This window comes from Xyrauchen texanus, chromosome 38 (genome assembly GCF_025860055.1).
Source record: "Xyrauchen texanus isolate HMW12.3.18 chromosome 38, RBS_HiC_50CHRs, whole genome shotgun sequence".
NCBI lineage: Eukaryota > Metazoa > Chordata > Actinopteri > Cypriniformes > Catostomidae > Xyrauchen > Xyrauchen texanus.
This window is the reverse complement of record NC_068313.1, coordinates 14,764,882-14,786,929: the sequence shown is the minus strand read 5'-3', so window position 1 is coordinate 14,786,929 and position 22,048 is coordinate 14,764,882. Positions and strand designations below refer to the sequence as shown.

The 22,048-nt window shown below is 38.2% G+C and overlaps 2 protein-coding genes across 2 annotated transcripts; one reads left to right on the top strand and one right to left on the bottom strand.

The window, feature by feature from the left end:
- Nucleotides 1–2,350: 2,350 nt before the first annotated feature.
- LOC127631656 (odorant receptor 131-2-like) lies at nucleotides 2,351–3,301 on the bottom strand. The gene has a single exon (XM_052109935.1). It carries the CDS (start codon nucleotides 3,299–3,301, stop codon nucleotides 2,351–2,353), a length of 951 nt encoding a protein of 316 aa, XP_051965895.1.
- A 17,508-nt stretch (nucleotides 3,302–20,809) lies between these two features.
- Nucleotides 20,810–21,760, top strand: or95a1 (odorant receptor, family 95, subfamily A, member 1). The gene has a single exon (XM_052109934.1). The coding sequence runs from the start codon at nucleotides 20,810–20,812 to the stop codon at nucleotides 21,758–21,760; it is 951 nt and encodes a 316-aa protein (XP_051965894.1).
- The last annotated feature ends 288 nt before the right edge of the window (nucleotides 21,761–22,048 follow it).

Below are 22,048 nucleotides of genomic sequence, written 5' to 3'. Positions count from 1 at the left end.
GTTGGAAGATGAACCTTCGCCCCAGTCTGAGGTCCAGAAAGCTCTGGAGCAAGTTTTCATCAAGGATGTCTCTGTACATTGCTGCATTCATCTTTCCCTCGATCCAGATTAGTCTCCCAGTTCCTGCCGCTGAAAAAAATCCCCACAGCATGATGCTGGCACCACAATGCTTCACTGTAGGGATTGTATTGACCAGGTGATGAGGTTTCCTCCAGACATAACGCTTGCCATTCAGGCCAAAGAGTTCAATCTTTGTTTCATCAGACCAGAGAATTTTGTTTCTCATGGTCTGAGAGTCCTTCAGGTGCCTTATGGCAAACTGGTGTGGCTTCTGTCTGGCCACTCTACCATACAGGCCTGATTGGTGGAGTGCAGCAGAGATGGTTGTTCTTCTGGAAGATTCTCCTCTCTCTACAGAGAAACGCTGGAGCTCTGTCAGAGTAACAATCGGGTTCTTGGTCACCTCCCTGAATAAGGCATTTTCCCCCGATCGCTCAGTTTGTCCGGGTGGCTAGCTCTAGGAAGAGTCGTGGTGGTTCCAAAGTTCTTCTATTTACGGATGATGGAGGCCACTTTGCTCATTGGGACCTTCAATACTGCAGAAATTTTTCTGTACCCTTCCCCAGATCTGTGCCTCGATACAATCCTTTCTCGGAGGTCTACAGACAATTCCTTGGACTTCAGGGCTTGGTTTGTTCTCTGACAGTTAACTGTGGGACCTTATAGGTGTGTGCCTTTCCAAATCATGTCCAATCAACTGAATTTACCACAGGTGGACTCCAATCAAGTTTTAGAAACATCTCAAGGATGATCAGTTGAAACAGGATGCACCTGAGCTCAATTTTGAGTGTCATGTCAAAGGCTGTGAATGCTAATGTTCATGTATTTTTTTTGTTTTTTATTTTTAATACATTTGCAAATATTTCAAACAAACCTCTTTCTGTGAATGCTTTCCGGATGCACTGTACACACACACACACACACACACACACACACACACACACACACACACACATATACACACACATAATGTATACTGTTGACACATTTTTTTTTTTGCATTGTTACATGTATTTTAATGATGTTGCTAATTTTAATATGCTTATAGTTAAAATGTAAAGTCATGTATTTCTTTATACACACAGCAATATGTTTTTGAGGTACGAAAATGATACAAATGATGTTTCTCTCTAATGTCATAATTCGACTTGCTGACTTGAAATAGTGTAAATCATTTTGTAAAAGAGTGGAAATATGCACTTATAAATCATTTTAGCCTATTTAAGATTTTTGCATTTCACTTTTTGAGAGTGTGTTTGCCTTAAAGGAGATGCAATTAGTACAGCAACTCTTAAAGTGTACTGGATTGAAAATATTGCAGAATCACAATACTGCTCATGTACATAAAGCCTCGATGGAAAATTTAACAAAGGTCTTGAACTTTATTGGATAATGACCCACTATTCAGCATTTTATATAATATGCTATATGTTATTATATTTGTAATAACAGGTGTCCTGCTGGGTGGATTTCATCTACAGTTTTACAGATGACAGAATGTGTTTATTTTGATTTGTATTATTTTCTAGTAACTGAAGTAATTTTCTTTTTTTCTTTTACTAAGTGTAATGTTCTCATTTTCTCATTTGAACTTTTCTTTTTCTAAGTGTAATGTATGCTAATAGATATCCTTATATGTGGATTTCTGTTTACAAAAATGCTTGACATTCAGTAAACACATTGGCAATATTTTAGTTGATTTATCCAATCTTATTCCACAATAATATTTTACTTGGATCAAAAGATGAGAATCCACTTGTTGCCTTCCATCCTAAACCATTTTTGTCATTTTTGAAATTACATTTGTGTTATTGTATCATTTTCACAATATTAATTAAAAAAATGAAAAATGCTTTTCATGTTCAAATAAATTATTAAAATTTTTTATTTGAATGAAAATATAGCAAATAATGTAAAAGGGTTTACTCCATCAGTCAAGGGTCTATTCAACCCATCATGCTTAATCGAGCCAACAGAGGTCGCCCTTAAGTAATATACCAAATGTGAGGCACTTTCCCAAGACAACACTTGTTGTTGATAAGGAAAATGCTATGGATCATGTTTATTATTTGTGTAGAATACATCCATTACACCATTATGGAATATTTATTAACCACCCTAAAGCATGTATTTGGTTCACCAAAACTGAAAATATGTGATATACAAATCTTATTTGACATAGCGTTATAAAATGACCCAGGCCTGCTACAAATATCATGAGCACTATAAATACAATTCTGTCACATATCAGTTTGATTGAACAGTCCACATTAAAGGCTTTACCAGAAGATCATGTATGTTTATCTGTGTCAGAGATAACATTCACTTTACATCTGATATAGTAAACCAGAGCGGCATAGAATTTATCATCTCTAAAACCATAGACAAGAGGGCTTACTGCTCTGGAAGTGATACTAAATGCCAGGAAATTCAAAAGGCGCACAGTCAGGTATAATTGAAAGCCATACTGCATCACTACAGCTTCAATGTAGGGACACATAACTTCCATACTACACAAAAAAAGCTGAATGATATGCAGGGAAATGGTGCGCTGTCCTTTTGATGCTGATTTTTTGTCACTACAGGCTGCCCGTGCAGCAAGGAATATCATGACATAACAAAAGACCTCAATTATGAGGATAAACACCATTCCCATAATATACAACAGACCCCTGGCAAAGTAACGAATCCTTTCCGGAAGCATAATCTCATAGTGGCAGTATGTGAGTTGAGTCAAATATTCATGAGAGGCTGTGCTAACAAGGATAAACATATCAACAAAGGGGCTTATGGAGCTCAGGATCCAAATCAGTAAAATCACAATTAGGGCTCTTCTAGATGTGGAGATTGCATTGTGTCGCAATGGCATACAAATGGCCATATAACGCTCTAGACACATGGCACCGATAGTCAGTGGGGCACATGATGTGACTGTTCCTGTTAGCATGCAGATAGGGATACAGAAGCGCAGAGGTATTAAAACAACATTGTATGACAGTAGCACAACAAAATTAGTGAGAAGGAGAAATATCAGGTCCACCAGCAGAGAGTGTCCAAACAATATATAGCGTGTCTCTGTTCTGAAATACTCTTTTCTAGAGAATATTAAGAGCATGATGAAGATGATGTAGATGAAGGGCCACATAAAGATCTGGGTCAGTGCCAGTGATATTTTCCTCCGAATGGGGTCAGTTTGGATCAGTTGCATTTGCTCATCAGCACTAGCATTCTGGCTGACCATTGTGGTCACATCTTAGACAGAATTGGACAAAACACATTTCAGCAATATGCAAAATACTTGAGAATAAATAACTATGAATATTATATTACTGTATATTTACCAATTTCCATATTTACCTGGGTTGGTGTAAAAAAATAAAAAGGTTCAAAATCAGATAATAAATATAACAACTTACAGAAGGTAACTCTGGACAGTTTGAGCCCTGGTCATATATTATTTATAATATTAGCAGTATGAGCCAAATGATGAGGTGCGTTGTTAACAAACATTTATATAGAGTATGAAAGCTGTAATACATGACACCAGCTACGTTGATGACATCTAGAGATAAATTTAGATTTGTCTGTGTGGTGGGAATAGAGATTTGGAGCACTGTAAGTCACAGATATTCATGCTTGTAAAACTTAAAAAATTGTACAGTAATAAAACATTAACCCTAAACAATTAAAATTAGCCACACAACATTTTACAGTCTTTGGATTTGCCTTTTCATATACAAATTATTTGATTGCAAAAAAAATGCAAGGAAATCAATCTGACAGTTAGTAATTCCCTTTTGCTTTAAACTTCTCTTTTAAAGTTATATATATATATATATATATATATATATATATATATATATATATACACACTCACCTAAAGGATTATTAGGAACACCATACTAATACTGTGTTTGACCCCCTTTCGCCTTCAGAACTGCCTTAATTCTACGTGGCATTGATTCAACAAGGTGCTGAAAGCATTTTTTAGAAATGTTGGCCCATATTGATAGGATAGCGTCTTTTTAGATTTATGGGATGCACATCCAGGGCACGAAGCTCCCGTTCCACCACATCCCAAAGATGCTCTATTGGGTTGAGATCTGGTGACTGTGGGGGCCATTTTAGTACAGTGAACTCATTGTCATGTTCAAGAAACCAATTTGAAATGATTCGAGCTTTGTGACATGGTGCATTATCCTGCTGGAAGTAGCCATCAGAGGATGGGTACATGGCGGCCATAAAGGGATGGACATGGTCAGAAACAATGCTCAGGTAGGCTGTGGCATTTAAACGATGCCCAATTGGCACTAAGGGGCCTAAAGTGTGCCAAGAAAACATCCCCCACACCATTACACCACCACCACCAGCCTGCACAGTGGTAACAAGGCATGATGGATCCATGTTCTCATTCTGTTTACGCCAAATTCTGACTCTACCATCTGAATGTCTCAACAGAAATCGAGACTCATCAGACCAGGCAACATTTTTCCAGTCTTCAACTGTCCAATTTTGGTGAGCTCTTGCAAATTGTAGCCTCTTTTTCCTATTTGTAGTGGAGATGAGTGGTAGCCCATCCGCTTCAATGTTGTGCGTGTTGTGGCTTCACAAATGCTTTGCTGCATACCTCGGTTGTAACGAGTGGTTATTTCAGGCAAAGTTGCTCTTCTATCAGCTTGAATCAGTCGGCCCATTCTCCTCTGACCTCTAGCATCAACAAGGCATTTTCGCCCACAGGACTTCCGCATACTGGATGTTTTTCCCTTTTCACACCATTCTTTGTAAACCCTAGAAATGGTTGTGCGTGAAAATACCAGTAACTGAGCAGATTGTGAAATACTCAGACAGGCCCGTCTGGCACCAACAACCATGCCACGCTCAAAATTGCTTAAATCACCTTTCTTTCCCATTCTGACATTCAGTTTGGAGTTCAGGAGATTGTCTTGACCAGGACCACACCCCTAAATGCATTGAAGCAACTGCCATGTGATTGGTTGATTAGATAATTGCATTAATGAGAAATTGAACAAGTGTTCCTAATAATACTTTAGGTGAGTGTATATATATATATATATATATATATATATATATATATATATATATATATATATACAGTATCTCACAAAAGTGAGTACAACCCTCACATTTTTGTAAATATTTGATTATATCTTTTCATGTGCCAACACTGAAGAAATGACACTTTGCTACAATGTAAAGTAGTGAGTGCACAGCTTGTATAACAGTGTACATTTGCTGTCCCCTCAAAATATCTCAACACACAGCCATTAATGTCTAAACCGCTGGCAACAAAAGTGAGTACACACCTAAGTGAAAATGTCCAAATTGGCCCCAAATGTCAATATTTTGTGTGGCCACCATTATTTTCCAGCACTGCTTTAACCCTCTTGGGCATGGAGTTCACCAGAGCTTCACAGGTTGCCACTGGAGTCCTCTTCCACACCTCCATGATGACATCATCCTGGTGGATATTAGAGACCTTGTGCCCCTCCACCTTCTGTTTGAGGATGCCCAACAGATGCTCAATAGGATTTAGGTCTGGAGACATGCTTGGCCAGTCCATCACCTTCACCCTCAGCTTCTTTAGCAAGGCAGTTGTCATCTTGGAGGTGTGTTGGGGTCTTTATCATGCTGGAATACTGCCCTGTGGCCCAGTATTCGAAGGGAGGGGATCGTGCTCTGCTTCAGTATGTCATTGTACATGTTGGCATTCATGGTTCCCTCAATAAACTGTAGCTCCCCAGTGCCGGCAGCACTCATGCAGCCCCAGACCATGACACTCCCACCACCATGCTTGACTGTAGGCAAGACAATATTATCTTTGTACTCCTCACCTGGTTTCCGCCACACGCTTGACACCATCTGAACCAAATCAGACCACAGGACATGGTTCCAGTAATCCATGTCCTTAGTCTGCTTGTCTTCAGCAAACTGTTTGCGGGCTTTCTTGTGCATCATCTTTAGAAGAGGCTTCCTTCTGGGACGGCAGCCATGCAGACCAATTTGATGCAGTGTGCGGCATATGGTCTGAGCACTGACAGGCTGTCCCCCACCCCTTCAACCTCTGCAGCAATGCTGGCAGCACTCATACGTCTATTTCCCAAAGACAACCTCTGGATATGACGCTGAGCACATGCACTCAACTTCTTTGGTCGACCATGGCGAGGCCTGTTCTGAGTGGAACCTGTCCTGTTAAACTGCTGTATGGTCTTGGCCACCGTGCTGCAGCTCAGTGTCAGGGACTTGGCAATCTTCTTATAGCCTAGACCATCTTTATGTCGAGCAACACTTCTTTTTTTCAGATCTTCAGAGAGTTCTTTGCCATGAGGTGCCATGTTGATCTTCCAGTGACCAGTAAGTTTCGACATGCACCAAAAAATGTGAATCACCAAAAATACAAGAAACATGTGAAAGTGAAAGTGGAGATTGAATAAACAGGGTGGATCATTTATACTGGAGTCTTATGAATTATTTGGATTATGCTGACAGACTTTGGGCTTCAAAATGTTGGAACCCATACACTTGGTATGGACCAAAATAGCTGAGATAGTCTTCTAAAAGTCTTCGTTTGAGTTCAGCAGATGAAAGAATCTGGGATGGCATAAGGGTGAGTAAATTGGACAGAAGGCCCTGCTGCGCAACAACAAGAGGACAAGCACAGTGTGGCAGGGCGGAGGGCAGAGGGCGGAGGGTGGGGCTGGGTCGTGATCCTACACACCCAGTCCCGTATTGGGCTAATCAAGCCTCCCGAGAGAGATAAAGGTCGACTGCAGAGGATCGTGCAGGAGAGAGAGATAGTTTACGGACATGTCCGTCGTGTGTGTTTGTGTCCTTGTGTTTAAGTTTGTCATTAAAACTATTATCAAGCCGGTTCTTGCCTCCTCCTTTCCATTGATCACTTTACACTGGTGCCAGAAATCCGGGAAGGAGGAGGTATACGCCGTAGTAGAGTTCTCGCCACTACCGTCCACCCAAACGGAGACCAGCCGCCTGAAAGAGAACGATGGCTGCCGACCGCGAGGGGAGAAGGGGCTCCTAACTGACCGCCTGGAGCGGTCAGGGCCGCTGCCAGGGGCGGTGGAGTTCCCTACCAGATGCTGAAATGCGGTGGGGTTTAAGACCGCCGACCGTGAGTGGGGAGGGGCTCACTGCAAACCGCCTGGAGCGGGAGAACCGCTGCCCCTTCTGTTCCCCGAGAATGCAGCGGGGCATTCCGTCCGCCAGGGTCTGGAGGTCTGCCTCGGATCCACCCGGAGAGGCGCGGCTGTCGTCCGATAGAGGGTGGAGGAGTGGCCGAGGAACAAGCTACGGCGAATTGGAGAACTGGCAAGTACGTTATTTTTACTTCCATTGCGAGAACACACTAAACACATTTTTTTTTTGCAACACTTAAGACTCTGAGATGCAAAGAGAAAAAAATTTAATTGGCAAAAGCACATAAAAGTCTAATGATACAATAAATTATTTGAAACCTTTATTATGGACAGATTAATCTAAGTTTGATGTGGTAAAATTAAATTTCAAATTATAATCTTAATAAACTGACTGATAAAATGCCTAAATCTGAATAAAATTATAAATTTCTTTGAAAAACATTAAAAATGTCATAGTTATTACAAACCTTTCAATATGAATTACAAATTAATAATAAAATGCAAACCGATGCATACATAAGGGGTACATAAAATTCAGTTGAATGGACACGATTTGGAAAGGCACACACCTGTCTTTATAAGGTCCCACAGTTAACAGTTAACGGAATTGTCTGTAGACTTCCGAGACAGAATTGTATCGAAGCACAGATCTTGGGAAGGGTACAGAAAAATGTCTGCAGCATTGAAGGTCCCAATGAGCACAGTGGCCTCCATCATCTGTAAATAGAAGAAGTTTGGAACCACCAGCACTCTTCCTAGAGCTGGTCGCCCAGCCAAACTGAGCGATCGGGCGAGAAGGGCCTTAGTCAGGGAGGTGACCAAGAACCCGATGGTCACTGTGACAGAGCTCCAGCGTTTCTCTGTGGAGAGAGTAGAACCTTCCAGAAGAACAACCATCTCTGCAAAACTCCACCAATCAGGCCTTCAGTGGCAGGAACTTGGAGACTAGTCAGGATCAAGGGAAAGATGAATGCAGCAATGTACACAGACATCCTTGATGAAAACCTGCTCCAGAGCACTCTGGACCTCAGAATGGTTCGAAGGTTCATCTTCCAACAGGACAACGACCCTAAGCACACAGCCAAGATAACAAAGGAGTAGCTACGGGACAACTCTGTGAATGTCCTTGAGTGGCCCAGCCAGAGCCCAGACTTGAACCCAATTGAACATCTCTGGAGAGATCTGAAAATGGCTGTGCACCGACGCTCCCCATCCAACCTGATGGAGCTTGAGAGTTCCTGCAAAGAAAAATGGGAGAAACTGCCCAAAAATAGGTGTGCCAAGCTTGTAGCATCATACACAAAAAGACTTGAGGCTGTAACTGGTGCCACAGGTGCTTCAACAAAGTATTGAGCAAAGGTTGTGAGCACGTATGTACATGTGATTTTTGTTTTGTTTTTTATTTTTTTAATAAATTTGCAAAGATTTCAAACAAACTTCTTTCGTGTTGTCATTATGGGGTATTGTTTGCAGAATTGAGGAAAATAATGAATTTAATCAATTTTGGAATAAGGCTGTTACATAACAAAATGTGAAAAAAGTGAAGCACTGCGAATACTTTCCAGATGCACTGTATTTATTTATTTAACCTGCAACTGTCTTGCAGATGGTTACATGTTTACCTGAAGCTATTGGTAGGCTAACTGAATTGACCTTAAACAAAGCAATACTACTGACTGACTGATAATGTATCTTTTGGCTTTGAATAGTCAGTGTGTATAATATTCAGACTGGTCTGAACATGTTTTAGTCCTATCAATTTGTATAATTTATTGGGACTATACCAGCATAGTTTTACAAAATGATTTGACATGTTTCATTGATTGGGCATGTATGCAATGTTCAGTTATACTGGTATGCCTATGCTTTAGTTATGCCCCTCAGAATTATTATATCTAAATTAGTTAGATGGAGATTGCTTAACGACATACAGTATACTCATAAGGAAATGATAAAATTGTGCTTTTGAAAAAATAAGTAAATAAATAAATAGTGGTTAGTACTAATATTGGATATTTGGTTTGTCCATATGGGGAAATTTTAATGGTACAAGGTACTGTTCTTTCTTTCTTTCTTTCTTTCTTTCTTTCTTTCTTTCTTTCTTTCTTTCTTTCTTTCTTTCTTTCTTTCTATCTATCTATCTATCTATCTATGTCTGTCTGTCAATACTGTAATTAGAACAATTTGAATGAATACAGAATGTAATTTAAAGATCTAATTTAACTACAGTATGTTATACTTAACTGTAAATAAAACATTTATATGTAGTGTGAGTCACTCACCTGTTCCTGGAAATCAGTGATTTAAAATATATTCTGACGGAAAGTAATGAGGTTTTTGAATGACATAAGGGTGGGTGAACTATTCTGAACTGTATGCTGTAACATACTATCAGGTTTTTTGTTCTGAAACCAAAACCTCAGCCAACAGAAGCTGTTCAATATCTACATTCAGTTTCTACTACAAAACATCAAACTATTACAGTAAAATGCAATGACTGTAGACTGTGGATGTTCCTTGTAGTTTGTAATGTTGTTTTTCAAATTCTGTTATTATTCTATCTATTATCTATAATTCTATTCTATGTTCAAATGAACACAAGGTAATGCAAACCTGGAATGATGAATACATATTAAAGGTGTGATGTTATTTCTTTTCAAGAAAAGGCCTGCATCTTTTCAATGATATAGTCACAAAAAAAAGATAGATAGAAAGAAAGAAAAATCTAACAATTTGTGAATTGATCCTATGTGTTTTTGTCTGAGTCTCTTCCTTTTGTTGAGAGTATCGCAATGTCACATAAACCATAACCACATAATTTGCTGTACATTGTTTTTTATTATTATGTTAAATACTGATATAGAATGTTTTGCAGAATTTTGGTAATGTCTTGGGTGCTGCACTCTCTGTGGGCCAGTGTTTTTACTCAACATATTTACATAATTACATCATGAGGTGCTATGTGTATAAGAGTTGTCCCTTAGGAGCCCAATCAGTGTACAAAGTCATTAAATAAACATTTGCTTTGCATCTTGCTTCGATGTAATTAGCAAAGGGATGAAGTAACTTGGCCTCATGTTATCAGGCAGGTTGCATCATTTTCCAAATCAGCTGGTCTGCCAAACAATTAGGAAACACATCGAATTACACTAAAGTACCACTGATGGCCATTTTCACAACCTTTCAAGCACATAATTAGTCACATAGGAATTTAAGTAACTCTGTCAACTGGTTTCTGTGATGCATGTCTAAACCTCAGGGATCTGATCCTAAGGTACAGTATGCACAGTGTATTCTGCAGGTAGAAACGTGAATGTGCAACTAAATCAGATAAAACAATTGCAACAACTTAAACAAGTTGTAGTGGGTATTCAGCTTCATGTAAATATTTATTATAAATATAATCTTGGGAGGGTCACATGACACCATGCGAGTATCGGACATGTGAACGATGAGCTCTGTGCACTTTGCTTGTTTTAACACTTTAAATGACATAAACTGGTGAGATTCGATACACTCTGTTCCATAACTGTTCTAGGAGGACAATATGTCAAATAATTCAAAATCCTTGGGTTCTGGAGACATTAAAAGACACTAACCTGCTCAAGCTGATGCCCTCGAAGAGGCATCAAGCCCGGGAGTTGATTTAGTTGGAGAAGTGCAGAAAATGCGGCGAGAGATTCTGAACATGTCGGCAATGCTATGACTTGGAGGATCTTGCTGTGATATGTCAGTCAATCACTGCTATGGAGGCGAAATTCACTGAGGTGGTTACAATATGTCAAAGAATTCGAAATCCTAGGGCCCTGTAGACATTAAAAGACACTTACGTGCTCAAGCTGATGCCCCTGAGGAAGCCGCGAGCCTGGGATTCGATTTAATCGGAGAAGTGCGGGAAATGCGGCGAGAGATTTTGATCATGTCTGCAATACTGATGAAGGTCATTGCTGACTTGAAAGATATTGCTATGATACATCGATCGATCACTGCTATGGAAGCAAAATTCACTGAGGTGTTACAAGAGTGGGGGATGTCGAGAAACGGAGTGATTATCTGGAGTCATCGGAGAGGGAATTATCTGCTAACCTTCTAGCAACCAAGGTGGATTTGGAGCATGTCTGGGAGAAGATGAAGGACATGGAGAACTGTAGCAGGCAGAATAATGTCCGTATCGTTGGAATCCCTGAGGGAGCAGAGGGACAGGTTAAGGTGAAATTCCTGGATGGGCTCTTTCTGAATCTGCTCGACATAGCAGGCCATAAGTTGGAAATCGAGCAAGCTCACAGGGTTCCTGATTGTTGGTCCGCAGTGGGAGACAGGCCCCCATCAATTCTGGCCAAATTTATGCGATCATCTGATAAAGATCTTGTGTTACACAAGGCGAGGAGCACAGTAAGGCTTTCTTGGAAGAAATACAGCATTTTCTTGATCCCAGATATTGCGAATTTGACAAGAGAGAATTATGATCGATTCAAGGAATGCAAGGAACTTTTACACCAATGGAAGGTCGCTTTTGCACTGATATTCCCGTCCAAATTGAGAATGGATTCTAAGGATGGCCATTAAACATTCACATGCCCACAGCAAATTATGTCCTTCATAAAGTCAATGGAGTGAGCAAGTCATCTTGTTGTACTCATGTTGCAGCCGAGTGGACCAGCTCACAGTTTTGTGGATGAATCTACATGCTCTTTGTGATTACTTCTCCTGTTGACTCGGGTTTGTTTTGTGGAGAATTTCTTGCAAAGACATTGGAGTGATTAAGTCATTTGTTTGCACTCATGTTGCAGCCGAGTGGACCGGCTCACTGAACATTCGTTTGACTGTTTAAAGAATCTGTGCTTTCTTTTTGTACTGGTTCCGCCTGTTGGTTTGTGTTTCTTTTGTAGAGTAACACACCTTCAGAACAGTTTTATGAATGAACCTACATGCTCATTGTGCTTGTTCCTCCTATTGGCTGGAGTTTGTTTTGTGGACTATTTTTTTCAAAGTCAATGGAGTGAGTGGGTCTTCTTGCTGTAATCCAATTTTGCTAGAAGTTTATACGGAATCATTAAAGAATAGAAAGCTTCCGCCAACCATGACACAAGCCCCGATAAGTCGGATTCTTAAAAAGCACAAAGATCCAAGCGTTTGAAAGAGTTACCATACAATTTCCCTGATTCAGATTCATTTACTTTGGATAGGGGAATCTGGCAGGGTTGCCCTCTTTCACCATTATTGTTCTGTCTTGCCCGGAACCATTAGCAGCCATGACAAGAAAGAAGGATGATTTTCCAGGGGTGATGGCAGGAGGTGTGGCACATAAGCTTTTGCTTTACGCAGATGATATTTTATTATTCATCTCCGACCCCACTAGATCTTGCCTGCAGAGAATTATTCATTCCTTATCTAAGTTCGCAGGATACTGAGTTAATTGGTCTAAATCCGAAGCTTTGGCTCTGACAGCATACTGCCCAGTAACTGCTTTTCAGCAGGATGCCTTCCAATGGCCCAAACAGGGCATTAAGTATTTGGGTATTTTATTCCCAGCAAATTTGTTTAGATAATCAGTTAATTTTGACCCTTTTGGTTTTTGCGATATGGGCAGATGGGCTTCATTACATTTATCCATGATTGGGAAGGTTAATGCTATTAAAATGAATTGTATTCCAAAATTCAACTACCTGCTACAATCTCTCCTTATAGATGTCCCCCTCTCTTATTTCAAGCAATTTGATAGCATAGTGAAGTCCTTCATTTTTTTGTATTATTATTCATTCAGTCTCAGACATTTGGCTCATTGGTTGCTTCCACCTGAGAGAGCTCCTCCCTGGTTTTGTATTGAACAGGAAGTTCTTGCCCCTATTTCGCCGTTGCAAAGCCTTTCTATCAAACTAACCGGAGAAGTTAACTTACACTCTCTTATCTTGCATTTGCAGTTTTATTGCTGAACCCAAAATTATTTATTAATAAGTCCCCTTTCTGCTGGACAGAGTGGATTGAAAGAGAGGTTAAAACGCTTGGTGACCTATATGAGATTGGAGTGTTGAGATCCTTTGAAAATATGGTTCAACATTTTGGGATTCCTAGATCTTAGTTCTTTAGGTAGCTACACCATCTAATCTGTAACATTTTTGGGAGTAGCATTCACCCCCCTAAATTGGCAGATACTCTGGGAGTGGTGATTACTGCTTTTCAAAAAAGTAATGAGGCATCAGTGTATTACTCCCTGAAAGGGGTAGAAAGAATACTGATAAATCATACTTAAGTAGAAGTAGTTTTACTTCCCAAAAATTTTTGTGTGAGTAGAGTAAAAGTAGCCTTCCTAAAAACTACTCTTTTAAAGTGTAAAAGAGTAGCTCATTTAAAAGTACTCATGAGTAATGTATGCCAACTTTTAAAATACATAACTTATCTATGATAAACACTACATGAATCTGATTAAAAAAAAAATGGGAGACATGATAACTGAAATTAAAAGATGAAAAAGCTATTTTCAATACACTGATCATCAATTTAAATCTTAATTTATGAAACAATTACATTAAAATCAGTTTATGTGCAGGGTCTAAATTTCCCTTAATGCCGACAGAGCATTATTGTTGTGTATAAAACATGTTCAAACAATGCAAGGAATACAAAACAATGCTAAGTAAGCAGGATCACTTGGCACGTCATGTCCTGCACAATAGAGGAGTTCGAGCATGTATGGGAAAGGTTGTTTGGTACAGGGGCTACATCACGCTTAAAAAGGAATAATTCTCCCAAAAATACAAATTATCTCATCATTTACTCACCCTCATGCCATCCTGGATGTGCATGACTTTCTTTCTTCTGCAGAACACAAAATAAGACTTTTAGAAGAATATCTCAGCTCTTTTGGTCCATACAATGAAAGTGAATTGGTGCTAAAATATTGAAGCTCCACAAATCACATAAATTAGCATAAAATAAATCTAATCCATGTGCCTCCAGTGGTTTAATCAATGTCTTCAGAAGTGATATGATAGATATGGTGAGAAACAGATCAATATTTAATTCCTTTTTACTATTAATTCTCCTCCCTGCTCAGTCAATCTTCACTTTAAATTTCTTAATGTTCTTCATGTGTTTTTGGTTGATTCTCAATCTTCATGCATATTGCCACCTACTGGGCAGAGAGAAGAATTTCTAGCAATAAATGACTTAAATATTGATCTGTTTCTCACCCACACCTGTCATATCAATTCTGAAGTCATGGATTAAACCTGGAGTTGTATATATTAATTTTGTGCTGCTTTTATGTGCTTTTTGGAGCGTCAACATTTTGGCTACCAGTTCAGTTACATTGAATGGACCTACAGATCTAAAATATTCATCTAAAAATCTTAATTTGTGTTCTTTTGAAGAAAGTCATAGACAGATGGCAAGAGTAAATGATAAGATAAATTTATTTTTTGTGTGAATTATTTATTTAAGTAGCACATACGGGGCCACATTGTCCTCCTTTTGAGATACAATGTTCAACATTGATTTAGTTCTTGTATCTTTTACACTAAGAATTAGTTCTGTTCTCATTCTAATGCATGATACACAATTTTCTGAAGTTTGTGACTGGTGGAATATTCTGCCTGAAGTACTGCTCAGCAAATGTTGATACTTTTCTATCTTTATAAAGTCTAAGCATAATAATAAATAATTTTATCATCTCTACTTTCCTGGTAATTTATTATAGCAATTAACACACTCTCTACATCAGGGGTCAGTATTATTAAAAAAATGAACAATATTTAAAAAAAATATTATTATTAAAAATGCCACTGTTTTATTCTATTACATTAATACTTCTAAAGCCACAGAAGTTATTCGGCCAAAAATAGTGCGTGATTTTCTAATTTCCTTGTTATTGTTGTTTGATTAGTAGCCTTAATATGACATAGCCTACTAGACAGTGCTCAATTCGGTTACATGCACTCTTCAAGTCAAACGTTTTGATGCAAATACGCTTGTTGTCGCAATGTTTAAGTTCACTTTAGACATAAACGACTGTGTTTACATTAAATCCTCATCAAGACGGGCTTTGGCGGAAGTATAAAGTGTATTTGATAATTTAGGAGCAAACCTGCATTAGCGCACAAACATTAGCCGCCTGTCAATCAAACGACATGCAGCAACAGAAGTAAGGAAATAAAAAGTCAGTCTTTTATATTTCATCTAGATCAACCAACCAGTGGTGCTCTTCCTATCACGATTGATGTAATGAACACCCGCGTTCTAGATGTAGAACTTAGGCTAAATATAGAAAACTACTGAAATGTTTGATTAAGGACATCTCTCTTTTTTCAGATAAACATCAAGATTGTTTTATTGCCCAGCCCTATTGATAACATTGGATTAATCTCTCAAAGCAGCCCAATAATCTCAGTGATAGATAGTTAATTAACAGGCTACGTTATATACACACAAATTCTAGTAAGCAGAAATATGAAATTTACCTCAATATGTTTCTTCAAATTAGAGGCAGGATTAATGCTGATATCTGGCTTAAGCAAGTTAAACTCACATGACATGATCAAGCAGTTGGCCTTTTTCACTGCGAAAAGCCCTTTCAGGTGCGTCCGGTTATGTTCAGCTGTAAACTATGCTTGAGGCCAGATCTGCAGCTGCCGTTCAAGTTTTTTAAGTGTGATTTGATTTGATGGGAGTCACAGGACTCTCCCTTGCCAATCATGTTGATAGATAAAAAGAAAATCAGGACAGGGAAGTAGCGAACACAGACAGTGAGAAAATAGCGCAGTAAAAGTACAGTTAAAGCACTAAAAATGTGCTCAAGTAAAAGTATACCATTATTTATGTTTTAAACTACATAAAAAAGTTCAATTCTTGGTAAAAGTAGCTAATTACTGTAACAGAAGTAGTTGTAATTCATTACTTTACACCCTTGCTCCCTGCTAATTCAGAGTCTGGGGGACAGAGCTTCTGATTATCTCAAGAGATTATGGGAGAAATATCTAAACTTGGTATTGGAGGATGGAGTTTTGGCTAGGATACAAAAAAATGTCAAGTCTACATCTGGTGATGCAAGGGTGCCACTTATGCAATTTAAGATTTTACATCGATTCTATTGGACACCCTCTAGATTGTATAGGCTTGGTCTTAAAGACACTCCCACCTGCTGGTGATACCAATCAGACAAGGGGGTTGCAACCCATGTTTTTTGGTGGCGTGTTAAGATCCACGAATTTTGGTTGAGGGTTCAGAGTTTTATGTGTGACGTATTGGGTACTTAAATTTCATTTTGCCCCAGACTATGTATTTTAGGTGATGGAGCGGTCATTAATATAGGGGATAAAGATATAAAACTTTGGGTCCTGGTCAGTGTTATGATCAGCAGACATATTGTTCTTAGGAGATGGATGTCAGCTGGAGTGCCCTGTTTTCAAGAGTGGTTCCCAGAGATGGGGAGTGTGGGAAAATGTCATATAGAAGGCTAGGCAACTTAAACTAATTTAATAAAAAATGGGGCAGCTATATGGCCTTCTTTGAGGGCTCTCAGGGAGGGGCAGGGGAGAGAGAAGTGTAGTTTTAAATGTGTGTGATTATTTTGTGTGTGTGTATATATATCTATCTATATATATATATATATATATATATATATATATATATATATATATATATATATATATATTCTTATTTTTTTGTGTGTATAAGTGTTACCAAAGAGATATTTGTTGAGGGTCAGGGTGGGGGTGGGGGTGGAGTTGGGGATTGGGAGTGGGAAATGGAATAATGGGGGTTAAATGTTGATTCTGTGACTATATGTTTTGCTTTTCATGTCAAAATGTTTTTTTAGACCTAATTTTAGACATTGTATTTTTTGTGATTTTTTTTGTGCGTGCAAGGTTGACATAAGGCCTTGCTTTTACTTTTAATATCAGTTTTGACAGCTACGCTTTTTATGATGAAAAAAACAATGTGCTTCATGTGGTAAAATCGAAATTTACTTGTTTTATTCAAGAGAAAAATACAATTTAATAGGACAATATCTACCTGACTACATTAGGTTACACCAGCTAAATTAATCTTAAAGTCACTTTTAAATTAAACATAAATGTCTGAACAAAAATGGAACAGGAAATGATCCTGCAAATAAATATGACATGATCTTGAATATTCTGTTCATATTTGATCTAGTCACATTTAATCTGCTTTGTATATTATTCCAGCCAAATAAAGTGTGCCAGAGAGCTGCAGGACAACTTGTTAGTTGTTGACCAAAATCATACAGACAGCTGGTCTTTCGAATCCTCTAACTGCTGAAAATGTTCTTATTGATAAAGCATGCTTGCTGTTATCTTCGCTATTCACTGTTCAATGTTTTCCTCTTCCCTAAACATTTACAGGTCAATGCACTTCAGAAAACACACAGTTGTGGACTACGTGTTTTGCTATGCTTATGAGTGACGCATATAACACTGTACTGACAACGCTGACAATGTACTTTCGCCTCTACGTACAACTATGCCTGCCACAATGCAGAGCAAACAATATGGTAGAATAAGGCAGAGCACCAGAGTACACTGTCAATAATTGATAGCTCTGTTCCTGACTAGCCATGAGAAACGTAAACATTTCGAGTGCACTTCTTTTCAGTTTTTAATATTTGCCAAATTACAGTATATAATCTAAATACAAATAGTTGAAATTATTAGGCCTACTCAGAGAAATTAATTAGTTTAAATTTGGAATTATTTCATTATTAGTTAGACTAGTAGTTTTTTCTAAAGGGTTTTGTTAAAAAGTAGGCCTACATGTAACATCTTGTACTATATATTCTAAAATGCAGTAGCTATTTGCACCGGGTGTACTGTAAATAGCACCTGTCACACAGTGCAGCTACAGTATTTGCATTCCAATAGTCTAGAAATGAAAGAAATTCTTCCCTAGTGTTGCTACAGTGGTGTGGGGTGTAATATTGGTGCGGATGTGCTTTTTTGAGCAGATGACCCAGGTTTGATCCCGTTTTGTTCCACTTTTTCCCATCCTGTTTCCTGTCTCCACTCTTAATATTTCTGTTAATACTTCTTATAATAATTAGGGCTGTCGATTTAATGCGTTAAAAACGTGCGATTAATTTTACCAAAAATAACGTGTAAAAAAATTAACGCATTTAATCGCAAATGCTTTCCTGAGATAGTCAAGCTTGTAGTACCACCTGTTTACTCCAGAGGGCAGTAAGTTAAATTTCAGCTGTGTGAGCAACACACAGTTTATACAGTGAACAAAACATTAACAACTCTTCAGCGGACACACAACATAAATGTGCGTTACGTTAAAAACACTTGAAGGAGCTCAAATGCGAACTAAGGGATCTCAAGATCTGTTTAAAGATTGAGTATTAAACTATATTTAACTTGACACACTGACCTAAACAATTTACTTTTATGACGCAACACACCCGAGATGCGACACAAGCATGTCTGACACAGGTCGTATGGTCTTTACCTCTAAATACAAATATTTAATTACCAACAAGGTTAAGGACGTGTCCTTTAAACTGTTACACCATTTTTACCCAGTCAATCTATTATTTAAGAAACATGCTCCCTGAAATAGATCCACTTTGCTCCTTCTGTAATGCTGTAGATGAATCTGCCCCTCACCTTTTTTGGGAATGTGTCCACGCTGTAGTATTTTGGAGAAAATTTTGTTTGTTTGTTAGTTTTTCTTTGCTTTATAAAGACGTTTTATTTGGTTTTCACAGTTTTGATAACTTAAGTTAATATTTTCTGATTAATCTGTATATTTTTCTTGCCAAGGTTTTTTTACATAAGGGTACATTTATGTCTATAAAGCCTCTATTTGCACTTTTTTGTAAAGACTTAAATTATTATTTAAATACTCTTTGTACGTCCAACAATTCCAAAGCATTGAAAACCATTGCACTATGTCTTGACATTATTGTAAAATATATCTGTAGTATTGTGTACTATGTATACCCTTGGCTTGTTTCCCAAAAAAAAAAAAAGTCTGACGCAGGTGTACTTTGATGGGTCCTTAAACAAGTCCTCATAATAAATCTCCAACTGATTGACAAATTCACTTGTGAAAAGGATTGCTGTGAACTGTATGCCAATTATTGTCTTATGATCAATAATGTGGTAGTAAATAATACATTGTATTCTAAAACCTCTAAAGGTCTTATCAATGATGAACTCTTCTGCCACAAGAATGTAATGCATTTGAATTATCTGAATATTTTTTTTTATATATATATATTTATAATTTTTAAATATTTAAAGATAACTATGTATAATTATTTCATCATTATATATTGAATTATTGTTATATGAGGGGCTTTCTCAGCAAATATTTGTATATGCGATGAATCGGACCATGTAATTAATTTTAATCGATTGACAGCCCTAATAATAATAGATACAAATTTATATAAAAATGTATTGTCTTGCAGTGATTTGGTCACAGTGATTTTCCGGGAGTTGAGAGAAAGGTTTGATCCGGTTAAAATAAACCATTGTTTTACTACAGTAATATTGTAATAACTACTGTTTTTTGCGGAAGCCACAGTTTTAATGTAATAACCAGTTTTACTACAGTACTATGGTGTTAATATAATAACCAGCATCTATCACTTTTTGCATTAGTGCAAACAGCCTCTGCAATTTTAAAAACCCTTTTAAATTTGGTAAAACCCTTAGCATTTATCTATTCAAATACTATATTCTAGATCAGTTACAACCTTCTTGATTTTTTTTGTTTTGTTGTGAAAAGAACGTAAATGGTGTGGGACGAGGCTGTTAATTACTGTAATGATGTATTGTGACTACAGCATGAAATTAATCTGTCCTATGGGAATTAAGTCCCGTAAAATTGTTCTTTCCTCTTCTGCCATGAAATACAGATTTGGCACAACAATATGTATAAAAGTGGGCTACCCATATCAAGTCTTCTTTTAATTTCCCTTCCAACAGAGGCAGATTGGTGAGTGAACAAGATATAAAGGGGTAGTGATTGTACAGTAGAACGTTTCTAGGTTTGTTGAATTGAAATCAAACAAGATGCAGATTATTTCACACTATATTTTACATTTACGCATTTGGCAGAAGACAATTTTAACATAGTGTAATCCAGCTATACATTTGTATTAGTACTGTTTACTGGACATCAAACCCATGTCCTGCTCATTATCTGCTCTACCAGCTGAGATAAAGAAATGCACAGAGATTGATTTGAATGGATAGCTTGCCTTGTTGTTGTTACAATTTCTCCATATGGTTTACGTTAGCTTTATCTCATCTTCCACATGCCAAACTGCACTGAAAAATGTGGTAAACTGCCAATTGTTACCTTAAAGAATACTCTTATCTAACCTGATCTAACTCTTAAAATGTGTTTTGTTGGTACAAACTAATGTATTCTGGTTGAAACAATGATGTTAAATGGTATGTTTGACTTTAATAAAATCTGTTAATTTAGATATTACAACATGAAGCACATTTTTAGGATGTGAATTTCTCATTTCTGTGAATGACTTCAGTGTTCCAAAATTAATTTCAGCCTTTGAACATCGGCAATCCTGCAGAGCGCTTGAAACCATGCAGAATCTGACAGAGCTCCCAGTCAACACAACATCCAGCACTAACCTCTCCATCATTGTGAAGGTGTGTGTGGTCATCCCATTCTTCATTGCCTTCCTTTTCTTCATCCTCCTGATGCTGTACACCTTTGCATCTCACAGGCAGTTCTTTGATAGCTCCCGATATATCCTCTACACCTACATGCTGATCAACGACACCCTGCAGCTGCTCTCCTCTGTGACACTCTTCTTGTTAGCGATGGGCAGTGTGCAATTTGCAATTGTCTACTGTGCTCCTCTGCTCTTTGTGTCTACTGCTACCTTCTTGAACACCCCACTCATCCTGTCCACCATGTCTCTGGAGCGCTATGTGGCTATATTCTATCCACTTCAACGCCCTGCCATCTGGAGACCTGAATGGATTTGGGTCATCATTCTAAGTCTGTGGGCCATCAGTTGCATCCTACCCACTGTTGACTTTATCTTGATGCGACTCAAGCCAGGTGTTGACGTCCAATCCACACCTGTGCTGTGCAAGACCACATTGCTCAATGCCTCACCCATTCAGGCTCTGTTCAAGATAAGCCTCAATGGGATCTTCTTTGCTTTGGTTGCTGTGACGATTCTTTTCACATACATGCGGATTCTTCTGGAGACCCGTCGGATGAGGCAGGACCGGGTGTCTGTGAGGAGGGCCTTGCACACGGTGCTGCTTCATGGATTGCAGTTACTCCTAAGCATGATGGCCTTCACCCAGCCCGTAGCAGAGCTCTTCCTTGTCCAGCGTGTCATTTTGTCTCAAGCAGATATGTCTTTCATCTACTATTTCTGCTTCATCCTGCTTCCTCGTTTTCTGAGCCCACTCATTTATGGCCTTAGAGATGAAAACCTCAGAAGCTATATGAAGAAAGCCTTGCCTTGTTATGGCCCACGTGTAGACCCATATAAAGATGCTAGAACATCAAAATGAGAATGCAGCAACAAAGAGTTTTCTGTTAGATTTGTTAACATTTTGGTAAAATTTAGTGAGTTTCAGATCAAACATTAATTATCTTTGTACATTCTGTTGTATTTTTGACACTTACACCAAGTTACTACAAAGACAATGTGAAGAGTGAAATTAGCCAAATGTGCCTGAATCACACATTTCTGGTGGGTTTTGGAAGTTTTTCATTTATGCATACTTTATTGCTAATACTGCCCGTAACCACTTCAGTGATGGAGGAGTATGTGAAAGCTCTTATTTTACTTTTACAGT